Here is a 23,421-nt window from a genome sequence, read left to right as displayed (position 1 = left end):
AGTTGACTAACCCTGTACTACACCATAAGCCATAATCTCCCCAATTTATGTTGCCTCCTCACAGTCAGAAGATCGTTACAAGAAGGTTGTTTCATTTTTGTCTGCTGACACAACGTTGGTCCCCTTCCCGCGTTCACGTGGCATAGGTTTCATGGAGGCGCGTTCACGTAGCCCCCACAGCGCCGCTCTCGTGCAAAAATAAATTTCGACAGCCTCAGTCAGCGCGCGACACCGAGACTGCCGGGCGACCGCAGCGTCTCCTTTTAAACGAAAGTGGAAACAAATATTCAAGCGATTAACGGACGTATAACTCAACGAGGACCGACGTGTGCTGGACTATTCTTTTGATTGTTCATTTTGGCCGCATTAGGATATTTCTCGAGAGGTAAGCGGTGGATTTAAATCCCCCATTCGAGGATAATGGCTCTGTTGTTGATTTTACTGGGCTAAGCGGACAGCGGTTAGCCGAACATGCTATCCAACCTTTTACTGTGTTTCTCATTAAAACACCTCTTATATGGACTTATTGTTCTACAAATACACTACAATTGCTGGTGTGATTCATATCAAGTCACGACGTGTTTATTAATTATCTTAAACGCTTAATTTTTTACATTTAGCCGTTATTAGCCTTGCTTTGCTAGCCCTCTCTGGGTGCTAACTGAGACTAATGGTAAACCAGCGTGGAGTTTGTGTGTAATGTGACTATAGTGGTATATTTCCCTCTTTATAATCGGGTGCATGCAGCATGCTGGTTGTGGGTTGTTTATATCTTGACTGTGAGGTTGCGGCCTCGTTAATTCACATTAAATCAAATGAGACAGTTTTAATCAGTACTGACCATATAGATGGCTGTGGATTGACATTATTCATCACTTGTGAGAAATTGCAGTGCAAAAGCAGTCAGACTCAATGTACACGTGCGAGACAGAAGGGGCTAGGTCAGCGTGTAATAGATTAACCTTTTTAATAACTGTTACTTTCAATATAAATCGTGATGATGATTGCACGTTGTGTAAATGAGTGGTTGTAAACATTACTTCCAAGTATTCAATAGTAAAGAAACCCTCGTATTTAAATATTAAAGCTGCACTACGTAACTTTGTGCTCTCTATCGACATATGTGTTTGAAACTAAAAATTGCAAGCAATTTGAAGAAGAATGCATTACGTAAGTCGTGTCTTCTGGTGGATCCTAATTTGAGATTATAGTCGAAGTCAGAAGTTTACACCTTAGCAAAGTACGTTTTTCACAATTCCTGACATTAACACATAGGAAACATTCACTGTCTTAGGTCAGTTAGGATCACTATATTTTAAGAACTACTCGCTTGACGCTGACTACCACCCCTGGAATCGTGAGTTCGAATCCAGGGTGTTCTGCGTGACTCCAGCCAGGTCTCCTAAGCAACCAAATTGGCCCGGTTGCTAGGGAGGGTATAGTCACATGGGGTAACCTCCTTGTGGTCGTGATTAGGGGTTCTCGCTTTCAATGGGGCACGTGGTAAGTTGTACGTGGATCGCGGAGAATAGCATGAACTTCCACATGCGGAGTGTCTGCGGTGTCATGCACAACGAGCCATGTGATAAGCTGCGCTGATTGACAGTCTCCAAAGCGGAGGAAAGTCTCAATTGCCTCCTCGTCTGAGACTGTCAATCAGCGCATCTTATCACATGGTTTGTTGTGCATGACACCGCAGAGACTCCGCATGTGGAGGATCGTGCTATTTAACACCCGGATCAGAAAAGGGGATAAAACATTTAGAAAAAAAAATTACATTGTCAGAATAATAGTAGAGAGAATTATTTAAGCTTTTACTACTTTCATCTTTACACTTTGTTAGTATTTGGTAGCATTGCCTTTAAATGGTTTAACAGGGGTCAAACCTCTTGGGTAGCCTTCTACAAGCTTCTCACAATAAGTTGCTGCAATTTTGACCCATCCCTCCAGACAGAACTGGTGTAACAAGAGTCAGATTTGTAGGCCTTCTTGCTCGCACACATGTTAAGTTCTGCCCACAAATTTTATATAATCATATTGAGGTCAGGGCTTTGTGATGGCCACTCCAATACCTTGACTTTGTTGTCTTTAAGCCATTTTGCCACAACTTTGGAGGTATGCTTGGGGTCATTGTCCATTTGGAAGACCCATTTGCGACCAAGCTTTAGCTTCCTGGCTGATGTCTTGAGATGTTGCTTCAAAATATCCACATAATTTTCCTTCCTCATGATGCCATCTATTTTGTGAAGTGCACCAGTCCTTCCTGCAGCAAAGCACACACACAACGAACATGATACTGCCATCCCCATGCTTCATGGTTGGGATTGTGTTCTTTTGGCTTGCAAGCCTCACCCTTTCTCCTCCAAACATAATGATGGTCATTATGGCCAAATAGTTACATTTTTGTTTCATTAGACCAGAGGACATTTCTCCAAAAAGTAAGCTCTTTGTTATGATAATGTAGGACTCATTTTACTGTGGATATAGATACTTGTTTACCTGTTTCGTCCGGCATATTCACAAGGTCTTTTGTAAGGCTGGGCAATATGGCCAAAATTGTTATCACGATAATCTTTTTCATATTGTTCGATATCGATATTTACAGGGCTTAAAGTATTCCGGCCGGGGGCCGGATTTCCGGCTTGAGGGCAGGTCCGGCCTCCGGCGCAGGTAAAATTTATTAATCAGGCTGCAAATTACAGTCGGACGCACTTTCGGCGCGGACGCGCTTGGAAAAAACGAGTGCTCCGCTTCCATTATGAGCGCGCATACCGCGCGGCTGCATTTGAAACTGGGAACTTGAATGCGGTTTAATATTTTCGAGTCAGTTGATTTCACCTACCAATCATATGAGAGGAGCGCAGCTCTAACTAACGTCACAAGCCTATCAGAAGCAGAGCAGGGCGGGTCCTGGCAACAGTGTGATTGAGATCCATACCTCATGTTAGCGTCGTCGGTGAAAGCATGGAGCGCAGAACTCCAGAAACAACATTAGGTGACTTAATGTCATCATGGATGAAAAGAAAGGAGATGTGAGTTGGTTGATTTCAGTAAATTAGCTCAGGTCAGCATAATCATATTTTCTGTCTACACCTTTTGATGTTAGCCTTACGTTGACTGAGCTAACATTAACATACACTGCTGCTAGGTAACTTCAGACTGTTAGTTAAATATTTAATGTAGAACATTCTGTGTAGCTTACTAAAAAAAACATTATGTGTAGGCCTACCATGAAAACGAGTCCACTTTAAACCGCTTTATTTTCTGTCAGCAATGTATGACAAGTAACGTTGCAGTGTGTACGCACCTTTAGTGCTGTCAACGTTAACGTATGCGATTTCTTTTTTTTTTTTTTTTGTCCAGCTTTAATGTTTTAAAATATTTAACACAATTAACGCTGCATCCGTTCTTTGTCATTCTTTAGCTCTTATTAGTTATTAGTTTGTCCACCAAATGCTTTAAACCATTAATGTGCGACAAGACAAAAGAGAACGCACTTCAGTAAATGTCCTCCTCACACACACACACACACACACACACACACACACACACACACACGAGGCACAAAAAGTCGCGAACCAGTATCGAATTCTCTTTCGGCTTGAACGAACAATAACACACACATTTATGCCAAAATGTCCGTTTTGTCGAGTATCCTCACAAGAATCAATCATTATTAACTTTAAATGAGTTAAATAAAATCTTAAATGGAAGTAAAGAGTAGTGAGAGAATGAGACGCGTGAGATCCTGTCACCAGCTGTAGATCTTAAAGTGACAGTAGCCACTAATTCTGTCTGTCAGTAAAGTTAACCAAAGAACAAAGGGAACAGAGAAAACTACTAACTACTCTTTGACTAAAGAACGCTTGTAGCTTTAATAAGGATTAATCAAATTTAATTTATAATTTATGCATTGCGGACTATTTTATAATCCTAAAATTTAGTATACTAAATAAAATATCAGTGATGCTGGCCTTCATTAATAAAAAGATGCCATTAAGATACAGCCGTAATACTTAAAAATAAATGGTTCCATTTGAAGATAAGTCCGTCTCTGCAAAACAACCCCCCCCCCCAAAAAAAGTTCAGGCTCAGCAATTTTTTTCACTTTAAGCCCTGTATTTATCACTATATACATTTACACATTGCACTTTCTTTTTTTTTTTTTTTTTATTTGATGGAGAAAAAGAAAAAATGTATTCTAAACGGTCATAATAGTGTCTACAAAACTGCACAGGGGGTCCAGAGATAGCCAAAGCAGTGGGGTCTGTGGGATCTTTTACCAAATTATAAAAAATATTTTAAATGTTTATCAATTGAAAATTAATGTTAAAAGATGTTAAAACATCCGTTTGTTCTGAAGCATAGTGACATCAGTCCAGTATTTGTTGGAATATTTGTACATTAAAATGAAATCTTTTTATATTTCTTTAGATTCAGATACCCAAATATGGGGCATAGAAGCCCTCGTGACTGTGGAATGATGCTGAATGTGGGTTCAGGGGTGTCCCGAGAGGAAAATTTAGAAAACGTTTTTAAAAAACATTTGTATATTTTCATTAAAGTGAGAGACTAATTTTAGTCTTTCCTTATCCATTCCAGACATCTAATTAATTTTTCACAAAATTAGAACTGAAATCGATTAGTTTATTATTAAAGGCTCTTAACATGCTGATTAATAAAGATACATTTAGAAGGAAAAAACATTATGTTCTAAAAGGTGCTTTGAAACCATGTTAACTCATGCAACGCTTCATGTCTATACGCATGCAGGGAAAAGAGGCAACACATGCGGAGCAGGACAGGGCAGACATTATGCATGTTTGGTGCTAGAGAACAGTATTCAAGATAACAGCGCAGAAAGATCAGAGCTGTTGTCCACATCACTGCTGTTCTGTCATGCTCTTCACTAGAGATGATGAGAGGGCGCAACCGTTGTCATGAAGTCTTGCGGATAGAATCAATCAATCACCGGTCCGATGTAGCCTAATCATTAGCAAGTTCATCCTGTCTGACCCTACATTACCACTGGTGCGTTGTGAGCAACGCTGAGGTTTTCAATTCATTACTATGAAAGCAGAGCGTCATGCTCGCAAGGTGGATCGTAGGATTGGCAGCGGTGCGGAGCAAGCTCTCTCCTAGCGCTATAAGCGCCTTTAAGAGGATTTCGTTTGCCCGAGTGGAAACGCAGCCTGAGAAAGCCGAACTGCTTGTGTTTTAGTGACATGCAGTAAATATTGAACTTTTAATTTTAGAATATTGAATTTGGTGTTGTGAATTTGTTCTTCATCTTGAAAACTTGAAGCCATATTTTTTTAAATGGGATATTTACGGTGTAAGAATTCAGAAACAAAAGTTTGCCGTTTGAAAATAAATATTTATAAAATTGTGCCACACATAGGCTCGTGCGCGAACACACACATTCACTTGCACTCTTGCACACACGTACACACATTTTTATTCCTATGCACGAAAAGCAGCACATCCTCCGTTGCTAGTTCTAACTTGACATTTTCAAATAAGCAATGAAGGCTTGAGCTGTATCAAAGTTCGTTACACTTGATCAATATAACAGTTTCTATATTATCTGAAATATTTTTGGGAAAAACCCTTGTGCTCTCCATCTCTCACACTCATGGACACACAGACATTATACACTTAGCGCGCACACTTAAGGCCCAAACATACTCATTATGTCAGCACACTCCTGCATCTCAGTGGGGATGAAAAATGTATTACGGTTTACAATGAGAATATGGCGACACGCATCTTAGTGATTTTGAAGCGATGTTATTTCTGACAAGAAAAAAGGTAATCTCAGATTCTGAATTTCTCTTTTTTGATCCCTCAAATACAAACTTGCGCACTAAAACACAAACACACTCTAACTTGTTACTCCAGTATGTCCTCGAGTGAAGCAGCGAAAGCCTCCATCGCTAGTTCTAACGTGAGGTTTTCGAATTGGCAAGGAAGAATTTAGCTGTATTAAAGACACTGAATCTGTGGCCGAAGAAATTAGTTCCCCTCATAAGAGCGTTTTAGGGACTAAACCCAGAACATTTCTGGAGATTAAACCCTGAGCAAGGTCTTCAGGTGTGGTAACTGTGGTATTCTCGAATAATTGCCTCGGGCCGTTAAATTGTTTAAAAATGATGCACACCCTGTGCGCAACGGTAACTCAGCATCGTGTCATGACTGCATTTCCCCTTCGGGTGTGCATTATTTTTTCAACAATTCAACGGTTCGTCGTCAATTATTCTTTACATAAGAGATAAAACATACATCGCAAACGTGTCATAGTATCTTCACTGGACAGTGTAGAGACGCGTGATCAGTTAACACACGAGTAATGTTTGATTCATAAAAGCATGGCAAGCTATATGAGCTTCAACAACCCTACCAGAAAACATATCCAAGACTTATAGCAGGTAAACAACTTCACCAAACGTAAAACGGATATACATCCATCTAGACTGCAACGATGCTGTCCTGAACTGAGTGTTACTGAGCTGTACAGCGTAGGTAGTTTCTCCAGCCAGAACATGAGACAGCCGGTGGTAATTTCCTGTGAGTGCGGATGAACGTCATGAGCCAGCGATTTCACTCCAAATCGGACCGGTTTGGAATCGTAAAAGACGTGAGGCTGACCGGCCGGTCACCGATCCGGCTGAGCATGCGGAAAATCGGCTAATTCCGGTCCCTGGCTGGTCGATCGGTGCATCTCTAATTTTTAGAGACTTACCGTAGTAAATCGTGGTAAGGTGAAGACATTGTTTTGAACACTGTTTATGTACTCTATCAATAATGACAATTTGTTCATTTTAAACAACAAAATCTTATATAGTGTAGCTTTAAGGAAAATGATCATAAAGCTAGCTATCAACCAACACTTCATGTGATATGAAATACATTATCAGATTTGCATATGGATGTGATTGCTTTGAAATCTAAAGATTAATGTCAAATGTCTGTGTCTTTGCTAGACACAGGATTTATTTTTAAGCTTACTTGCTTTCAGACGACTTTAACTTGTGTGATCATCACTCCGTTGTGTTTACAAAGCGGCTGCGATTTGAGACGGAGATGTTCGTGTCATCATTGTTGCAGGCTAGCTTGGGACTGGAATGTGCTGTAAGGTTTTTGTATCTTAAGATCTATTCGAACATCTCCCCTATCGTTTACAGTAATTGAGGTTAAGTTGCAATTGGTAGGGTAAAGTCTGTTCACTTCTGTAACTAATCTATTCCACATCTTTAGGGCATACATGATCATTCATGGTTGGAAGTGCTGCTATGTTGGGAAACTGAACATTGGACTAATAAAATGTGTGAATCTTGAGACCTCAGTCTTGCCTGCAGCCCAGATTTGTCAGTGATTTTGAGTAATTTTTTGTGTACGTTTTATTTTCTTGACTGGTCATCTATAGGGTTAGCTGCACGTACTTGGTCAGTCAAACTTTGTTGCCTCCCACAAAAATGACATCTGTCTTTTAAAGTTGGACTGTACAGCTCTGGGGTAATGGTGAGGTAACCTTATTCCGTTTACAGCAAGTGTGCCGCACAAGCCCTCAAAAGTGAAGCCAAAACGTCTCGATCGCCCCCGGTGACTGGTCCTAGTATAGGTCATAAACCTCCCCATGTTATTCAACGGGACATGAGACCAACTAAACAATTAAATTACACTTCACATATTTTTCCAAAGATTGTTTCTGTCATTTACTGTAGTTTCTATCACGTTGATGTAATTTCAAGTGTTTGTTTTCAAAATAAGTTTGTTTTTAGTTAGTTATTTGATGCTATAAAAACAGTGCTGTGACATCATGATTGACAGGTTCTCTGAGCGAAATAGTCACTGAAGCACCAACAGACTTTTTTCGGGATATTCGGAGGACTGAGGAGATTGGAGCTTTAAATTTAATATAAAAATTTCTATAATTATTTCACACCGTCAAAAGTGCAGGGGCGTGTGCTTGCGATTGATTCAGCGAGAGTGAGGGCGGGACCTTGATTTATTTATTTTTTTTTACTTCCTGTTCACTACTGCGCAAGTCTGGTCCCGAAATCGCAACTGCGCAGACTCAAGTCCCAAGATGTCAGCGCCATATCGGGACACTGGCGGCTTCAGTTCTCACCAATGGGAAAAGAGCGAAGGGGCGTCGTCCATCTTTTTTTTTACAGTCTATGGTTTACAATAGCTGAAACAGGAGTATTGAGCAGGGATAGAAACCATTTCACTCTCTAGCCCATTACATCCTGCTCCCTACCAATTTTTCTCACAAAAACACTGCTTTTCTCTCCACCTTCTTGTGCACCAGAATGTCTACTAGATAATCGCTACACAGTCATAATTCTGGTCGACCATCCGTCTCTGTGAAGCAGACAAGAAACCTTATTGTTTATATTGTGTGTAAGCTTGTGGGTGTATTTAGACTATACATTCCGTCCTTCAGTATTTTTCTCTGACAACGCTGCAGATATTTTTGCATTTCTAGATTAGCATGTTGTGGATTTAGATGTTGCAGTTGCTGCTTCTAATGGTCTAATTGTCATTTGTTAATATTGGGCTAACTTGTTTTTGCGGATTAGGCCTTTGCAATGTTCAAAAGGAATTTTGAACAATTCTTACAGAACTGCTTCAGATTACAAATATTTTTAGGATGTCTTGTGTGAACTGCTTCTTTTAATGTCATTTCACAGCATCTCTACTGAGATAAAGGCAGAGGACTGGAACCTGTGGCTCAGTGTTAAAAATCAAGTAGCTCGCCAAGTGTCTCGCCATTCACCAATGCATTATCGTTTAAAACTTTCTAGAGAGAATTTTCCAACAGAAAGTTTGGGTGCAATTGCAAAGCTTGAAGTCAACAACACTCCTTTCTCCTGAATTTGTCGTACAGCCTACTACTGGTGAACAAGGTTTGAAATGAACACCCTCCAAATGCAGATTTTTCATGCAGAGTACCAGTATTTTGCTGATGTACCAGCCACTGTGGAAGGCGATCAGTAAGACTTCTCTGAGTGATATATTACAAGAAATTAGACAAAGATATGTGTTTGACGAAACATGATTATATTTTGAAGAACAAATGAAAGAAAAGCAGCCGATGCACATCTGATTTGATATGGGTGCGCAGTGAGCCCTGCTTTTCAAGAGTGCAATTAAATTGCTTCTAGTCACACACATGCACAGATTTCTGGGCCTCATTTCCCAATAACTATTGATCTTCGCGGTTAAGACCATTTTCTACGAGCAATGTTATCCCTGTAGTAGACTCATGAACAGAGATGGTAGGGTTCTTTTTTTACCTCATTTAGCATTCTGTAGTTTGCCCTTTTTTGAGTCATCTTGGCTGGACAGCCACTTCTAGGGAGAGTACCCACAGTACCAAATTGTCTCCATTTATAGGCAATTTGTATAACTGTGGACAGATGAATATCTACGCTCTTCGAGATAACTTTGTATCCCTTTCTAGCTTTATGCAAAGCAAAAATTCTTGATCGTTGGACTTCTGAGATCAAATTTTTTGCAAAGCACAGTCCAAGTCAGCAAATACTCCTTGTGAATGGGTAACTCAATGTTTGAGTGCTTTTTATAAGTCAAAGTAGCTTTAACCCACACCCCCAATCTCAGTTCATTAATTGGAAGCCAGGTTTGCCAACTTCTGACTCTAATTAGCTTTTATCAACATCATTAGCCTAGGGATTCACATAGTGTTTGAACAAAACAATTTGTGCGTTATTAGTTTAAACCAGGGGTCGGTAACCTTTTTGACGTGCCTTTTTTTTATTTTCCTGGTCAATGAAAAAACATGCAAATGTATGCGATTTTCCGTAGTACGAGGCCACTTGTGAACACTTTTTTTTTATTATTATTTTTTTTTTTTTTTTTTTATTTAATCGTTTATTTTTCATTGCAAATTATATTATCAGTGTAACCATTTGAGTGCAAAACCTGATGATAATTCACCTGCAGGATCATGATTTTTTTCACAGATTTTCTTGTTAAAGTGCTTTAATGAAAGAACCTGTAATTTTGTACAAAATGAGTATATATTGTTTGACTTTTTTTGCACCTGTATTCCAATCTACATCTTCATGTAATCCTTACTCGTGATCACACAGCATGTTTTCATCAGCTGAATGGGAGGCTTAACATTATTAAAGTGTGACTACACTTGTGCTGCACATGCAGGCCAATCGGGCATCACAAGCTGATGAACTATTTAGCCCTTTCCGGTGAATTACACCAGCAAAATATTTTACCTCCCAGTATTTCCAGGTTTAATTTATATTTTGAATAGACCACACAATGTGGGTTTGTTTTCTTTTAATCGTTTAATGTAATTTTAGTTTGACTGGTTTAAGGAAGGTGTAACTTTATGCTGGGTTGGAAATCTCAAGTATTAATATTGGTGTTTTCCTTATTACATCACGTTTTGAAAGCAAAAAGAAACAAATAAAACACTGAATGTAGGCTGCCATCTGCACAGCATGACTGAAGCAAAGCAGGCACGTTTACATGATTAACTGAACGTGAAACGCTGCCGGCTCGTGATGTGCGAATGGCTTGCACACGCTTCACAGCGTATGATGCAGTCTCATCACATTTTAACTTTTTGTTTAGCCTCCCATTCAGCTCATGAAAACACGCTGCGTGATCATGAGGAAGGATTACATCAAGATGTAGATTGGATTGCAGGGGCAGAATTTATATATGTATATATATATATATATATATATATAACAAATAGTCTACTCCTCTCTTGCCGTTGCTGGCATGCCAGTGATTACCCCTCCGCGTGCCATAGAGCCCTGGTTTAAACATTGTTCAATATTATAACTTGGATGAAGATCAAACCAGATTTGTAGACAAATTTATACACCAATGCAGGTAAGTCCAAAGGGTTCACATGATTTTTCTTGCCACTGTTATAGCATTCTTGCAAAATAGACATCTCTCTTGGTAGACAGTTGTGGCTTGTGTATCTTTTCCTGTTTGTCACGCATCAGACCATGTGGGCGTTGTTTATGAGCACCTATACACTTTGACTGTGCATTTTGAAAATTCAAGAGCTTTTATGCACAAAGACTTCATGCCCTGTTGGCACTCCACATACATAAATAGAAAATCTCACACTAATTAAAAAAATGCCACGTTGTTATGATCATGTCTAGATCCATCCTGCTTACTGACAGCATATATCTGTTAATGGTTATTGCTGCAGGTTACCTTAGCAGCCCAGCCCAGTGCTCTCTGCATATAGAGTTGTGGTATAGAGCTCTAATGGACTGTCCATTTGAAAAGATGTCTTGGAGATGAGCAGGAGTTGAGGGGGCCTGGGTAGCTCAGCAGGTAAAGACGCTGACTACCACGAAAGGAGTCAAGTTCAAATCTAGCACGTGCTGAGTGACTCCAGTCAGGCTTCCTAAGCAACCAATTGGTTTGGTTGCTAGGGTGGGTAGTCACGTTGGGTTAACCTCTTCGTGTGGTTCTCGCTCTCAGTGGGGCGTGTGGTGAGTTGTGTGTCAATGCCTCAGAGAACACGCGCTATGTCTCCTCGGTAACGCACTCAAGCCACGTGATAAAATCATGGATTGACTGTCTCAGACGTGGAGGCAACTGAGATTCGTCCTCCGCCACCTGGATAAAAAAAAAGAGATGAGCAGGAGATAATGTATGGGAATAGAATTGCTAATGAAGATGGAAAAGCATCCGTTTCCCATTTGAAGTTATGCCTCCTACAAGTCGGACTTTCAAAGACGTCGGGTCCATGGTACTATTCATATTACACAACTGTCTGTCTTGTCATAGAAGTCGTAGTGTTTTCAAATTACACGAGGAATCGGCGACATGTGTGAACACATTACAAGACATTTCACTGTTGACGAGTCCCTGACAGCTCTGCCTGGACTCCAAATTACGTTGCCCAACAGGGTACACACGAGAAGCGATACGAGATACAAATGCATGATCGCATGTTATGCATTTCAGAATATGATGTGTACACTCACCTAAAGGATTATTAGGAACACCTGTTCAATTTCTCATTAATGCAATTATCTAATCAACCAGTCACATGGCAGTTGCTTCAATGCATTTAGGGGTGTGGTCCTGATCAAGACAATCTCCTGAACTCCAAACTGAATGTCAGAATGGGAAAGGAAGGTGATTTAAGCAATTTTGAGCGTGGCATGGTTGTTGGTGCCAGACGGGCCGGTCTGAGTATTTCACAATCTGCTCAGTTACTGGGATTTTCACGCACAACCATTTCTAGGGTTTACAAAGAATGGTGTGAAAAGGAAAATATCCAGTATGCGGCAAGTCCTGTGGGCGAAAATGCCTTGTTGATGCTAGAGGTCAGAGGAGAATGGGCCGACTGATTCAAGCTGATAGAAGAGCAACTTTGCCTGAAATAACCACTCGTTACAACCGAGATATGCAGCAAAGCATTTGTGAAGCCACAACACGCACAACCTTGAGGCGGATGGGCTACAACAGCAGAAGACCCCACCGGGTACCACTCATCTCCACTACAAATAGGAAAAAGAGGCTACAATTTGCAAGAGCTCACCAAAATTGGACAGTTGAAGACTGGAAAAATGTTGCCTGGTCTGATGAGTCTCGATTTCTGTTGAGACATTCAGATGGTAGAGTCAGAATGTGGCGTAAACAGAATGAGAACATGGATCCATCATGCCTTGTTACCACTGTGCAGGCTGGTGGTGGTGGTGTAATGGTGTGGGGGATGTTTTCTTGGCACACTTTAGGCCCCTTAGTGCCAATTGGGCATCGCTTAAATGCCACGGCCTACCTGAGCATTGTTTCTGACCATGTCCATCCCTTTATGGCCACCATGTACCCATCCTCTGATGGCTACTTCCAGCAGGATAATGCACCATGTCACAAAGCTCGAATCATTTCAAATTGGTTTCTTGAACATGACAATGAGTTCACTGTACTAAAATGGCCCCCACAGTCACCAGATCTCAACCCAATAGAGCATCTTTGGGATGTGGTGGAACAGGAGCTTCGTGCCCTGGATGTGCATCCCACAAATCTCCAACTGCAAGATGCTATCCTATCAATATGGGCCAACATTTCTAAAGAATGCTTTCAGCACCTTGTTGAATCAATGCCACGTAGAATTGAGGCAGTTCTGAAGGCGAAAGTGGGTCAAACACAGTATTAGTATGGTGTTCCTAATAATCCTTTAGGTGAGTGTACATAGAGGTTTACCTGACTGTCCAAGAGAATTGGCAATTTCTCCAACTCTTCTCTTTGTCCACCAAGTTGTGGTACAGTTCAAATGAATCATCAAATCTCCATTGCTTCGGTCCAATGTGACTCAATACCGCAGCCTGTTGCTGGTACATCAGGACTCGTACTGAAACTTCCCGTGCCCCGTTTCTTGCTCTCTCATTGACTGTAGGTCAACGCTGCAGTTGTATTTAGTCAAAACATATTTCACATTGCGTGATTTGGAACCACTGACAGGTCCAGATATTTAACATTCTAAATATCTCGCTGACATTGGCGACATGTCAGCGATCCTCTCAGATTGCATCTTTGATAATTCATACATTTCGATCGTCGTTCACGGGAGCAAGCTCCGCTTTGCCTATGACTTCATGCTTTTGTCGGCGATCACCACAAAACTGTCGGCAAGTGAAAATCGGGCTTAAAATCGTGTAGTGTAAACTCTGAACTAGAGGCTAAATTCAAGCCGATGATTGAAGCTGGTCATGCAGATGTTGTCGGTTTGGCAGTGTGTTGACTATGATGTGTAATTTTAATTATAATGCTTTTTTAAATGGGATTGTGAAGGATAAAACTTTTGAGAATACTGTCTGCCAGTGATGGATTAAATTCTCCCTGCTGTATTCCTTTTAGTTTGTTGATAGTGTTGGTATTCACAGCGAATTATAATTTCTTGAAATAACTTTAATGTGCATTGTATGTTATTTAAGGCTGCTATAGTCCTGGGCTGTCAGTGCATACGTTTTTAGTTCAAGATGTGTGCATATGCTTATGCTGCTTGTGGCGCTGCTACCAAGGTGTGTTCTCATGTGATGATCTTAGATTTCCATTGGAAACCTGTTTTGCATCGCTGCAATGGTGGAAAAGAGGTCTGCTGTTTACTCTACCCAGAACTCCATGACCAGCATGTAAATATTTTGCCTGGGCCCTCATTTAGAATGGAAATGCTGGGCAGGATCTCGACCCTGCCCTCATCCATCTAGTTTATGAGCGATTCCCTGCATTGATTGCAGCTTTGTACTAGTGCTGCATGATTTGGTCATATTGCGATTTTATTGCAATTGTGATTTGGACTGCGATTATGATAAACTAATAGGCCTAAATTATTCTTTTTAACCAAAATTTGGTAATGTTTTGCCCATGTCCTTTTCCACCGGCAAGGCTCAGCTGCACGTTGTGGCCACATTACCACCTCGGGTGAGCATTATTTATAAACAAATGTTTTGTCTTTACCCTTACGAAGCAGCTGGGATGAAATGTAATAAAATGTCAACAATGAAGCCACAACAATCAACAATAAATGATGTATTTGGCTGGGTAACAAAATACCCGATTGGTAGCCCATGATGGATAGAATGCACAGATGAAGTAGGTTATTTGCCAAAGAGATGTTGCCATTCACAACTGTTGAAATGCCCTTCACAACATTTTAAAAGCCATCTTTTAAAAAGTTGAACACCACATATTTTAATTGAAATTTTCAGTTTCATTAAAATTTTTAGTTAAAATAAAGTTCAAAGTTTGAAATCAATCTACCTTGTCATTGTGTAGACTATTGCTTAACGAAAAATACCCCATAGTGCCATTTAGCATCCAACCAGAGGTAATACCGGTGTGAGTCAGTTTGAATGTGAACACAGCACCGGTGTGAAAATTATGATATGATATGGCAAGTCTGGACTCCACATCACATTTGAGGTGCAAACACTCCATCCTGTGATAGCAGTGAAGCGCCAGTGTCAATACAGATGACAAGCATGAACATCAAGCTCCTTTAATACAGGTATTCCACTAAAATAATAGATAATTCTGCTTGACATGTTGCGTTTGTGCTTGGATTAAATTCCAACGGCATCTGGAAGAAACAGTGTGCCTTTGTTTTTGTTTCTCACTTTTGTTGTCTTTTCCGACTTAGCGTTACTGCATGATTTTTAAATCACACTGACATAGTGATTTGATGTATGTCATCATGAAATGGAGACCCTCCACTCCAAATCCCAACACAACTTGTCACATGAGATGCATTTAAATGACCAGGTGCAAATCAGCCTTGTGTCTCACCTAACCACATGTGATGATATCACCCGAAATGCATCTTAATACCAGGTGTAAACTGGGCCTGTATGTATGGAAGGACCCATTTTTTTTTTAAGTGTGAACCCTTGCATCTGCCCATTCTAATGATAATGTAGGAACACTAGAACAAAAGAGCAAATGGTCTTCAGTTCTGATATTTTCAAAGGATTTTGTGTATTTTGTAGTAGGGATGGGTATTGATACACATTTTTAGATTCTGATTTGCTTCTCGATTCAGATTTCGATTAAATATCTGTTCTTATGGGTATATTTCAGATATAATGTCCATTTTGCTTACATTTGTATGACCGTATCTCCCAACTAATGCTGTTAATTATACAGGGGATCTTTTTAACTTGGTACTTTTCAGGGCCTTTTTTAACTTTTAGGAGTACATGCGCTCCTAAATGAAACAATGTAGGAGCACACAAAAAAATTTAGGAGCACAGTGAAAATGTAATAGAGTTTATTAACAATTTATTACATACATATTTATACAGCGTGTATGAGTGTGTATGCATGTACTAAGGGACACACATCTGTGGAACAGCACATACCACCCAAATCACACATTGACCCATGCCTACTAGAATCAAAGTATATCAGTTGTCCAGCTGCTTTTGTATGTTGACTGTCTGGCATATTTGGAGGTCAGCCAGCGATCTCTCATTATGTCAGCAATTTGACAGATCATCTCCGCACATTGTTGTATGTGGGATTAATGTAAACTCCGTTTTTGTGGTGGAGTCTTATAAGTGGCCCAAATTTGACGAAAGGTGGTTCTTCTTTCACAATAAAGTATGCGCTGTTTATCTTTATTTTCAGCTGCTTCCACTTCTCCTCCTAAGACTGCAGCATTTGCCGCCTCAAGGCTGCTGACAACCGAGCTTGATGGTTTCTCCTGTCTCATCCAGAGCACTGGATATGCCGCCGTGAGATGTTATGTTTCGCTACACTATCTCTTTTCAGATTAGCGATGGGCATTCCGGCTCTTTTCATAATTGGTGTTAAAACAATTCTAATAAAAATTTTACATTAAATTATACTCTACCTTAACCAAAATGTATTTAAAAATGCATTAATTTATGAAAAATAATGCTATTAAACATTTGCATTTAAATTATAATGTATTGTGTATATTAACAAAGTGCATATAAAGCTAACCATTCAAAACAAATACAATCTGAACAGCATAATAGACAGGGCCACCGCTGGCCAAATTGATGCCTTACGCGTGATATGAGCGTGAAGCGATCGTCTGTGTTCCGCGACTGCTTTCAGGTAACAAAATAACATATAGCGAGCGAGTAAGGGCAGCCGGTGGACTTTCTGGTGCCATTCTAGGTAAGATGGTGCCCCCAGGGAGTTGATGCCCTACGCAAACTGCGTAGTATGCATGTAGGTAGCGGCAGTATCCTACTGATAATAGAATAATGCACCATATCAAAGAAAAATAAATAATTTGCAAAACTGCAGCTTCCCACAAATTGAAATAAATGTAAAAAAGGATGCTATTTCACGTGTGCATTTAAAATATAACTTTTCAATGTATATAAACAAAGTGCATATAAATGTAACAATTCAAATGCAATCTGAATTATAAATTGGCTCCGCCCTCCCTCACGCATATTTGGTTCATTGGTTGACGCTGCGTGTCTGACAGGAACAACAGGTGAGGCTTTTAGTGGAAGCGAACAGTCAGAACTAATGTGTGCGCTTGAGCATTGAGACCTATATTTAATTAGTTTTTTCGCTATTTTTAAAATCTTTTGATTATTCGTATCATAATTTGTTTTTAAATATTTGTATAAATAGATTCTGATATGCGAGCCGGTTCCCAACTTTTACCTACAAGAGCTGACTCGATCGTAAACAACCCATCACTATTTCAACAAACAAACAAAAAGGATTTTAAGACATTTCTTGACAAATGGATTGTGTGGATCTTGTCTTTGGACACTTTACAATGAACAAGTCAAAGCAAACCTTTACCCTCAATACGCAGTGAAATGATGACTGAAGTTCTTAGCCAATTTCCAGCCAGTGGCTAATCAGATATTTTAGTCAGTGCAAAATTTATCATCTATTCGAGTGATTTACATATCAAGTAAAAGATCAGTCTTGGGTTTTAAGAATTGATATCGAGATTGTTCAAATACCCAGTTTTATTTTGTAATATCAGGTTCTTTTTGTACTTAACAGCTCCAATTTTAACAGATGTTTTACATAAGGGAAAGACTGTTTTGGAAGATCAGATGATCTTGCAGATTAACACCTTTTACAATACAAACTCAAGGAGATGAGATGCAACGGTCAGGGTTTCAGTAAGAGGACCCACGAGCATAGCCTTGTGGAATTGCTTGTTTTGGTTATCACTAGTTGAATCTACAGGGCATGTTTTGATTGTCTTGTGACCTTTGGTCCTCTAACCCAATCAGAGCTTTGTAGTGACATGCTGAAAACAGCAGTGGTGTTTATCTTTCAGGCCTTAATGTCAGTTTCAAGAGCAGAAAGTTCAGGTTGTTTTTATCAGCCTCATTCTAAGCATGTGGGTGTGTGCTGAGGTATTTTGGATATAGTGAGCATGGTGAGTGCTCACTACAAGTGAGACTTGTAGTGGTAAACATCTGTGTTCCATGTGGCTTGTGATGTCTATGCTTTGAGCTTCTGTATAGCAAAACTGGTGATATTAAATTTATTGTAAGGTGCCACATTCTCCCCCTCAATTTTAATTTTTTACTCCAATGCATTAAACTGAAAATTATGTAATTTACTTAACCTCATATTCATTCAAACCTATACGAGTGTCTTCTAAGAAACAAAAATGGAGATGTTAAGCAGAAGAAACCTTTAAGTCACCATTAACTTTAATTTAATTTTTTATTTTTTTATTTTATTTATGAAAGTGAAAGGTGACCTAGCAAGCTCCTTTTGTGTAACGGATATTAGGCAGAATGTTATGTTTTGGAATGTTAGTTTCATACAATGAAAGTGAAGGTGTTGTGGAACAACATGAGCGTGAGTAAATGACAATTTTCATTTGTGGGTGAATTATCCCTGTAATGTGCCTATAAAGCTACATTAGGCTATTTTATTTATTTGGTCCCTATGAGTGCCTTGTCTAACTGTTTTAGAATGCCATGCTGTAAAGTCTCTTTGTTTGAAAGGCGTGAATGGAGGCAGAGACCGAAGGAGGAGGAGCTGTGCAATCTGACACGGCCAGGCCCATGAATGGGTCCCACTCCTCCTCCTCCTCATGGAGAGAAAAAGCTAGCGAGGGATCATGCTGACTTCAGTCTGACATTTGATTCCTCAACAGTGGTGACGGTGCAGCTGGGACTTTGCCTCGTTCGTCTCTCCCTTCCTTCTGCGGTTGTTCTGAGAGTTAAACGTTTTGTGCAACGGCGCGTTGCTTCCTTCTCTCTGGTATCTCTGGAGAGCTGATGAGATTTTTAAAAAGTCCAGGGAGTGGTCTCTCTCACACATGTCCTGGAATGTGCTTTTAAGAGAGGGGGAATATGAATCAACTCTGCTCACCCCTGTTTTCTGCCTTTTTCCTCTCTCCCCGGATTGCTTAAGTCTCCTGCCAGGAGCTGGGTGCTGGATCTACTTGTGTAACATTTCTGGATTACAGCAAATCATTGTATTTTTTTATTTGATTTTTTTTGTCTCTTTATCCACCAACTTTCAAGTTGGACACTTTTTTTAACACCATAAAACACAGATCTCCTGGTCTCCACTCTAAGAAATCAATTAGAGGGTTGCTAAAATTAGTTCCACAAGTGTGTAGGTATTGAGGAGAGACTCATCCCTTCCAGGTTGTGGGTGGAGATAACTTACTGTGGCCCTGGACAACCTGTTGGAGCTGTTTTTGCACCGTTTTAAAAGAAGACGAAAAGAAAAAGCGTGAAATGGGAAAGGAACCGCCCTTGCTTATGGGCTATTTTGTTTCTATGGAAAGAGCATTATGAAGAGTCAGTCTGCTCTCAATGTCTGCCACTGTTAAGCTGCAGCCTGTGTACTCATGGAAGGGCGTGCTAAAGCTCTTCTCTTGCATAGCGGCACGAACTGCTAGTAAACCTAAAGGTAACGGCAACATGCTCTCATTACATACATGCTCGCAACCACCAGCCACTCACCTGTGTGAAGCAGGCCATGTGGAATGGCTCTGTTTAATTCACCTCATATTTGCCACGTTAACCCCAGGCTTACCCCTTTTGTTTATATATGAAAGAAAACCGCCCATTCACACAGTTGTTTTTCTTGGGGCCTCCGGTTACATTCCTAGATTTTCTGCTGAGGACAAAGAAGGGATAGTTGTCTGTTTTGAGAGACAACTCGTGCTATTTTCTGTCCTCCCTTTGTTAAGATGCTGAGACCTCTCCCATCCTTTCTTTTTTTTTTTTATGTATTTGTGGAAAGTTTGAGTTTATGGTGTGGAAATGAGTTTCAATGGAGCTGTCATCAAATCTATGTGCATTGTACCAGGGTCTTGAACATTAAAGTGAGACAGTACATTTAGGGCAGGCTGGGACTCATCTGCTTGCTCCGGCAACGCTGACTCAGACTGTAGGCTCACATATGTTTCTGCAACCTGTTTGTAGTCATTTATCTCAGTTTGTGTCTGTTTCTCACCCCAAAGCTTTTGCTGATGGTTGAGTAACTGCATTTGATCATTTAGTAAATAGAAATGGTCCTGAGTTTTTAATTCATTCAGCGGTTTAACAGGTATAGTTAACCTTTCCTAATGGTGTCTGTCTCAGTGGAACAGTCAATAATTTTTTCGTAGTCTAATAGATTGTCAATCATTTTGTTTGACTGGTTGCTGTTCATTTCCTTTGGTGCTGTATTTGCAGGGTAACACTTTTCTTCATGTTTAAGGAAAGCAGCAGTTCCTCTCCTTTCTAGTCATTATAAAAATTAAAAACAAAACCGTTTAAGTTTTAATGAAAGGCAGTTTTACATGGTTCCTCTGTAGCAGCAGATTTTGGATCCGTTGAGAGAGGTTGCAGGCGGCTGAACAGATCGAGACAGCCCACACTTTTTACATTCTCTGTCTAGGGTAAAACTGTAATGTGTCAAACAGTGATTGCAATTGCGATAACTTGCATGAGGAAGAGACTGTTTTCTTGGCATGTTTTAGAAGACGAAAGACAAACCACAGTATTCGTCCAATCACTGTTATTGTAACCTTTGCAGCTACTCTCTCGTCTATGGGTTCTTCTCTTTTATTAAATTGTACATCCTCGTTCCATTTCCTTGCTAATTTTCTGTGGAATATCAACAATATTTTTATTATTTACTTTGAGCATTTTTGGGCAGAACCTTGTTATTTTCTTTTTGATTCTCTCATGAATAAAAAAAAATATCTCCGGATTATAAAAAGGTGGCATTTAAAACATTTCATTTTAACGTGTCGAGGCCTTTGTTTAAAATTTGATGCCCTGTTCAGTTTTTATTCATTTTAAATGCATCGACAGATTATTGATTTTTTTTATTTTTTTTTATATAGCCTACATATGAGCCATTAATATATTATAGTAGTATTGTGAAACACTGACATTCGTCCTGGAATTTAGACTCTTGGGCTATAATCTATGAGTGAGTTAGGCTACCTTTTGTAAATGTTCTAAAGTTGATATTTGATATATTTTGAGTAATTTTGTTTCTATATTTCGATTTTATTTTTAAGTTTACATTTAAGTACTCTGTAGTTGAAATTAGAGGTCAAACTTAAGAGTTTAACCCTTAGAATTAATTTATGAAATAGCGGTAGGCTAAATTTGCGCCTCATTAAAGAACATTACATTATTTCATGCCTTTTGTACTATTACACCATATCTATAGTTTTTGTGTGTGTTATTAGTGCTGTTATTTCTTGTTTTGTACTTTTGGTTAATACAAAAAAAAATGAGCAGCTATATGTAACTACCCACATGCTGTTTTAGGCATTCTAGGTGTTTTTATTTGTTCTATTGCTTTTTCTTTGTTTTATATTCAAATTGATGAATTTTACTCCGTAATGAAGACTCAAACAAAAAGAGGTATTGATAAAACATGCATCTAAGAGTGAAAAACACTGCTACATCAAACAAAGCACCACATCAATATTTTACTATTGACTTTTCCACTCAGATTTTGATGACTTTGAAGAAACAAATGATATAGTTGTGACGCTTATTTTTTTTTATTTTTTTTGCATGTCTGTTATCCTGTCGAAGGGCTGTGCTTTGTGTCTAAGAAACTCATCTGATTGGTGTATTGTGGAAATTACTCCAACCTTATTATACAGGGCGTTGAACAGCACACTCTCACAGTGAAATCGTAAGCATTGCAATTGTGAAATTTCTTTCTTTTTTTTTTTTTTTATAAGTTTATTTCATTTTTATAAAATAGAATGTAATTGTAATAGATGCATGTTAAAAGATCTAATATTACTTTAGAGTGATTTTAAGTGTCAACCAAGCCCCCCATATGGAAAATATGTGTACAAAAGAAGTGGCAAGAGCACAAGAAGGCGATGTAAAAGTGTCTTGAGCTGTAAAAATGCAATTTAATTCAACAATTACTGAAACTATTACCGATGAAAAGGGGTGTTTTATACCATTTCCTGTGGATTTATACAGCTTGTTGCAGCAATATGAACTTTGCATTAATGATGATGGTGGTGGTGGGTTGGGTTTGGTGCCCCCTCAAAAGATTAGGCGCATGATGCCCCTGTGTGCAACTTTTAATACTAAAATTTAAGGAATGTATATGTCACAGAACATAAAATTCAGTGACTTCAATTAAAGAGAACACAAACTGAAATTCAGAGAAAGTAAATCTAAGTTGTATTGATGAAATGTCAGTTACATTATAGCATTTAGAAATGTTATGCTTAATGTTTTGGAAATCTTTGAAGTAATTCTCTTCTCAGATGGATATTTGGTTGCGAAGAGGGGCTTGTAATACTTAAGCAGTTAAAAGTACTAGATCTAGAAATGTTATTGTCTATTAAAAATAAACATAACCAACCCCTTTTCTCTGTTTTCTCTCTCTCTCTCTCTCTCTCTCTCTCTCTTTACAGGGGTCTACACATTTCAAGGAAAGAAGAAAGACGTACTTGGGAATCATATGGACGAAGGCAAGTGTTAAATTTGAGAGTTCTGAGTTTTCTGCCAGTTTGCAGGCCTCTTGAAATCGAGTTGTTGAAGCTTGCAACAGTGCTAAGTTTTTCTTGGTCATGATAGTGCATCCGGAAAATATTCACAGCGCTTAACTTTTTCCACATTATATTACAGCCTTATTCCAAAATTGATTAAATTCATTATTTTCCTCAATTCTACAAATAATACCCCATAATGACAACGTGAAAGTAGTTTGTTTGAAATCATTGCAAATGTATTTAAAAAAAAAATCACATGTTCATAAGTTTTCACAGCCTTTGCCATGACACTCTCAGTTAACAGTGCATAAGGGCCTTAGCCAGGGAGGTGACCAAGAACCAGATGGCCACTCTGATAGAGCTCCAGCGTTTCTCTGTGGAGAGAGGAGAACTTTCCAGAAGAACAACAGTCTCTGCAGAACTCCACCAATCAGGCCTGTATGGGTGGAGTGGCCAGACGGAAGCCGCCACTCCGTAAAAGGCACGTGACAGCCGACCTGGAGTTTGCCAAAAGGCACCTCTTGGCAAACTCTTTGGCCTGAATTGTCGTCTGGTGAAAACCAGGCACCGCTCATCACCTGGCCAATACCATCCCTAAAGTGAAGCATGATGGTGGCAGCATCATTCTGTGGGGATGTTGTTCAGCGGCAGGAACTGGGAGACTAATCAGGATCGAGGGAAAGATGAACGCAGCAATGTACAGAGACATCCTTGATGAAACCTGCTCCAGAGCACTCTGGACCTCAGACTGGGGCAAAGGTTCATCTTTCAACAGGACAAGGACCCCAAGCACAGCCAAGATAACAAAGGAGTGGCTATGAGATAACTCTGAATGTCCTAGAGTGGCCCAGCCAGAGCCCAGACTTGAACCTGATTGAACATCTCTGGAGAGATCTGAAAATGGCTGTGCACCGACACTCCCCATCCAACCTGATGGAGCTTGA

The 23,421-nt window shown here is 39.6% G+C and overlaps 1 protein-coding gene across 3 annotated transcripts in view; it reads left to right on the top strand.

Annotated features, from left to right (window-relative positions):
- Positions 1 to 232: 232 nt before the first annotated feature.
- LOC127661617 (E3 ubiquitin-protein ligase Siah1) overlaps positions 233 to 23,421 on the top strand; it is a 40,100-nt gene continuing 16,911 nt past the window's right edge. Inside the window, exons 1-3 of one of the 3 annotated variants that reach the window (XM_052152405.1) lie at positions 18,639 to 19,416; positions 21,552 to 21,654; positions 22,400 to 22,456. In XM_052152405.1, the coding sequence (XP_052008365.1) occupies positions 22,447 to 22,456 (10 nt within the window). In that variant the 5' untranslated portion in view covers positions 18,639 to 19,416; positions 21,552 to 21,654; positions 22,400 to 22,446. Of the gene's footprint in view, positions 386 to 18,638; positions 19,417 to 21,551; positions 21,655 to 22,399; positions 22,457 to 23,421 lie in introns of those variants that run through there. The other 2 variants (XM_052152404.1, XM_052152403.1) reach the window with 2 other exon arrangements.

Source organism: Xyrauchen texanus, chromosome 21 (genome assembly GCF_025860055.1).
Source record: "Xyrauchen texanus isolate HMW12.3.18 chromosome 21, RBS_HiC_50CHRs, whole genome shotgun sequence".
NCBI lineage: Eukaryota > Metazoa > Chordata > Actinopteri > Cypriniformes > Catostomidae > Xyrauchen > Xyrauchen texanus.
Note: the sequence above shows the minus strand (reverse complement) of the source record. Positions and strands in the feature narration are given on the sequence as shown.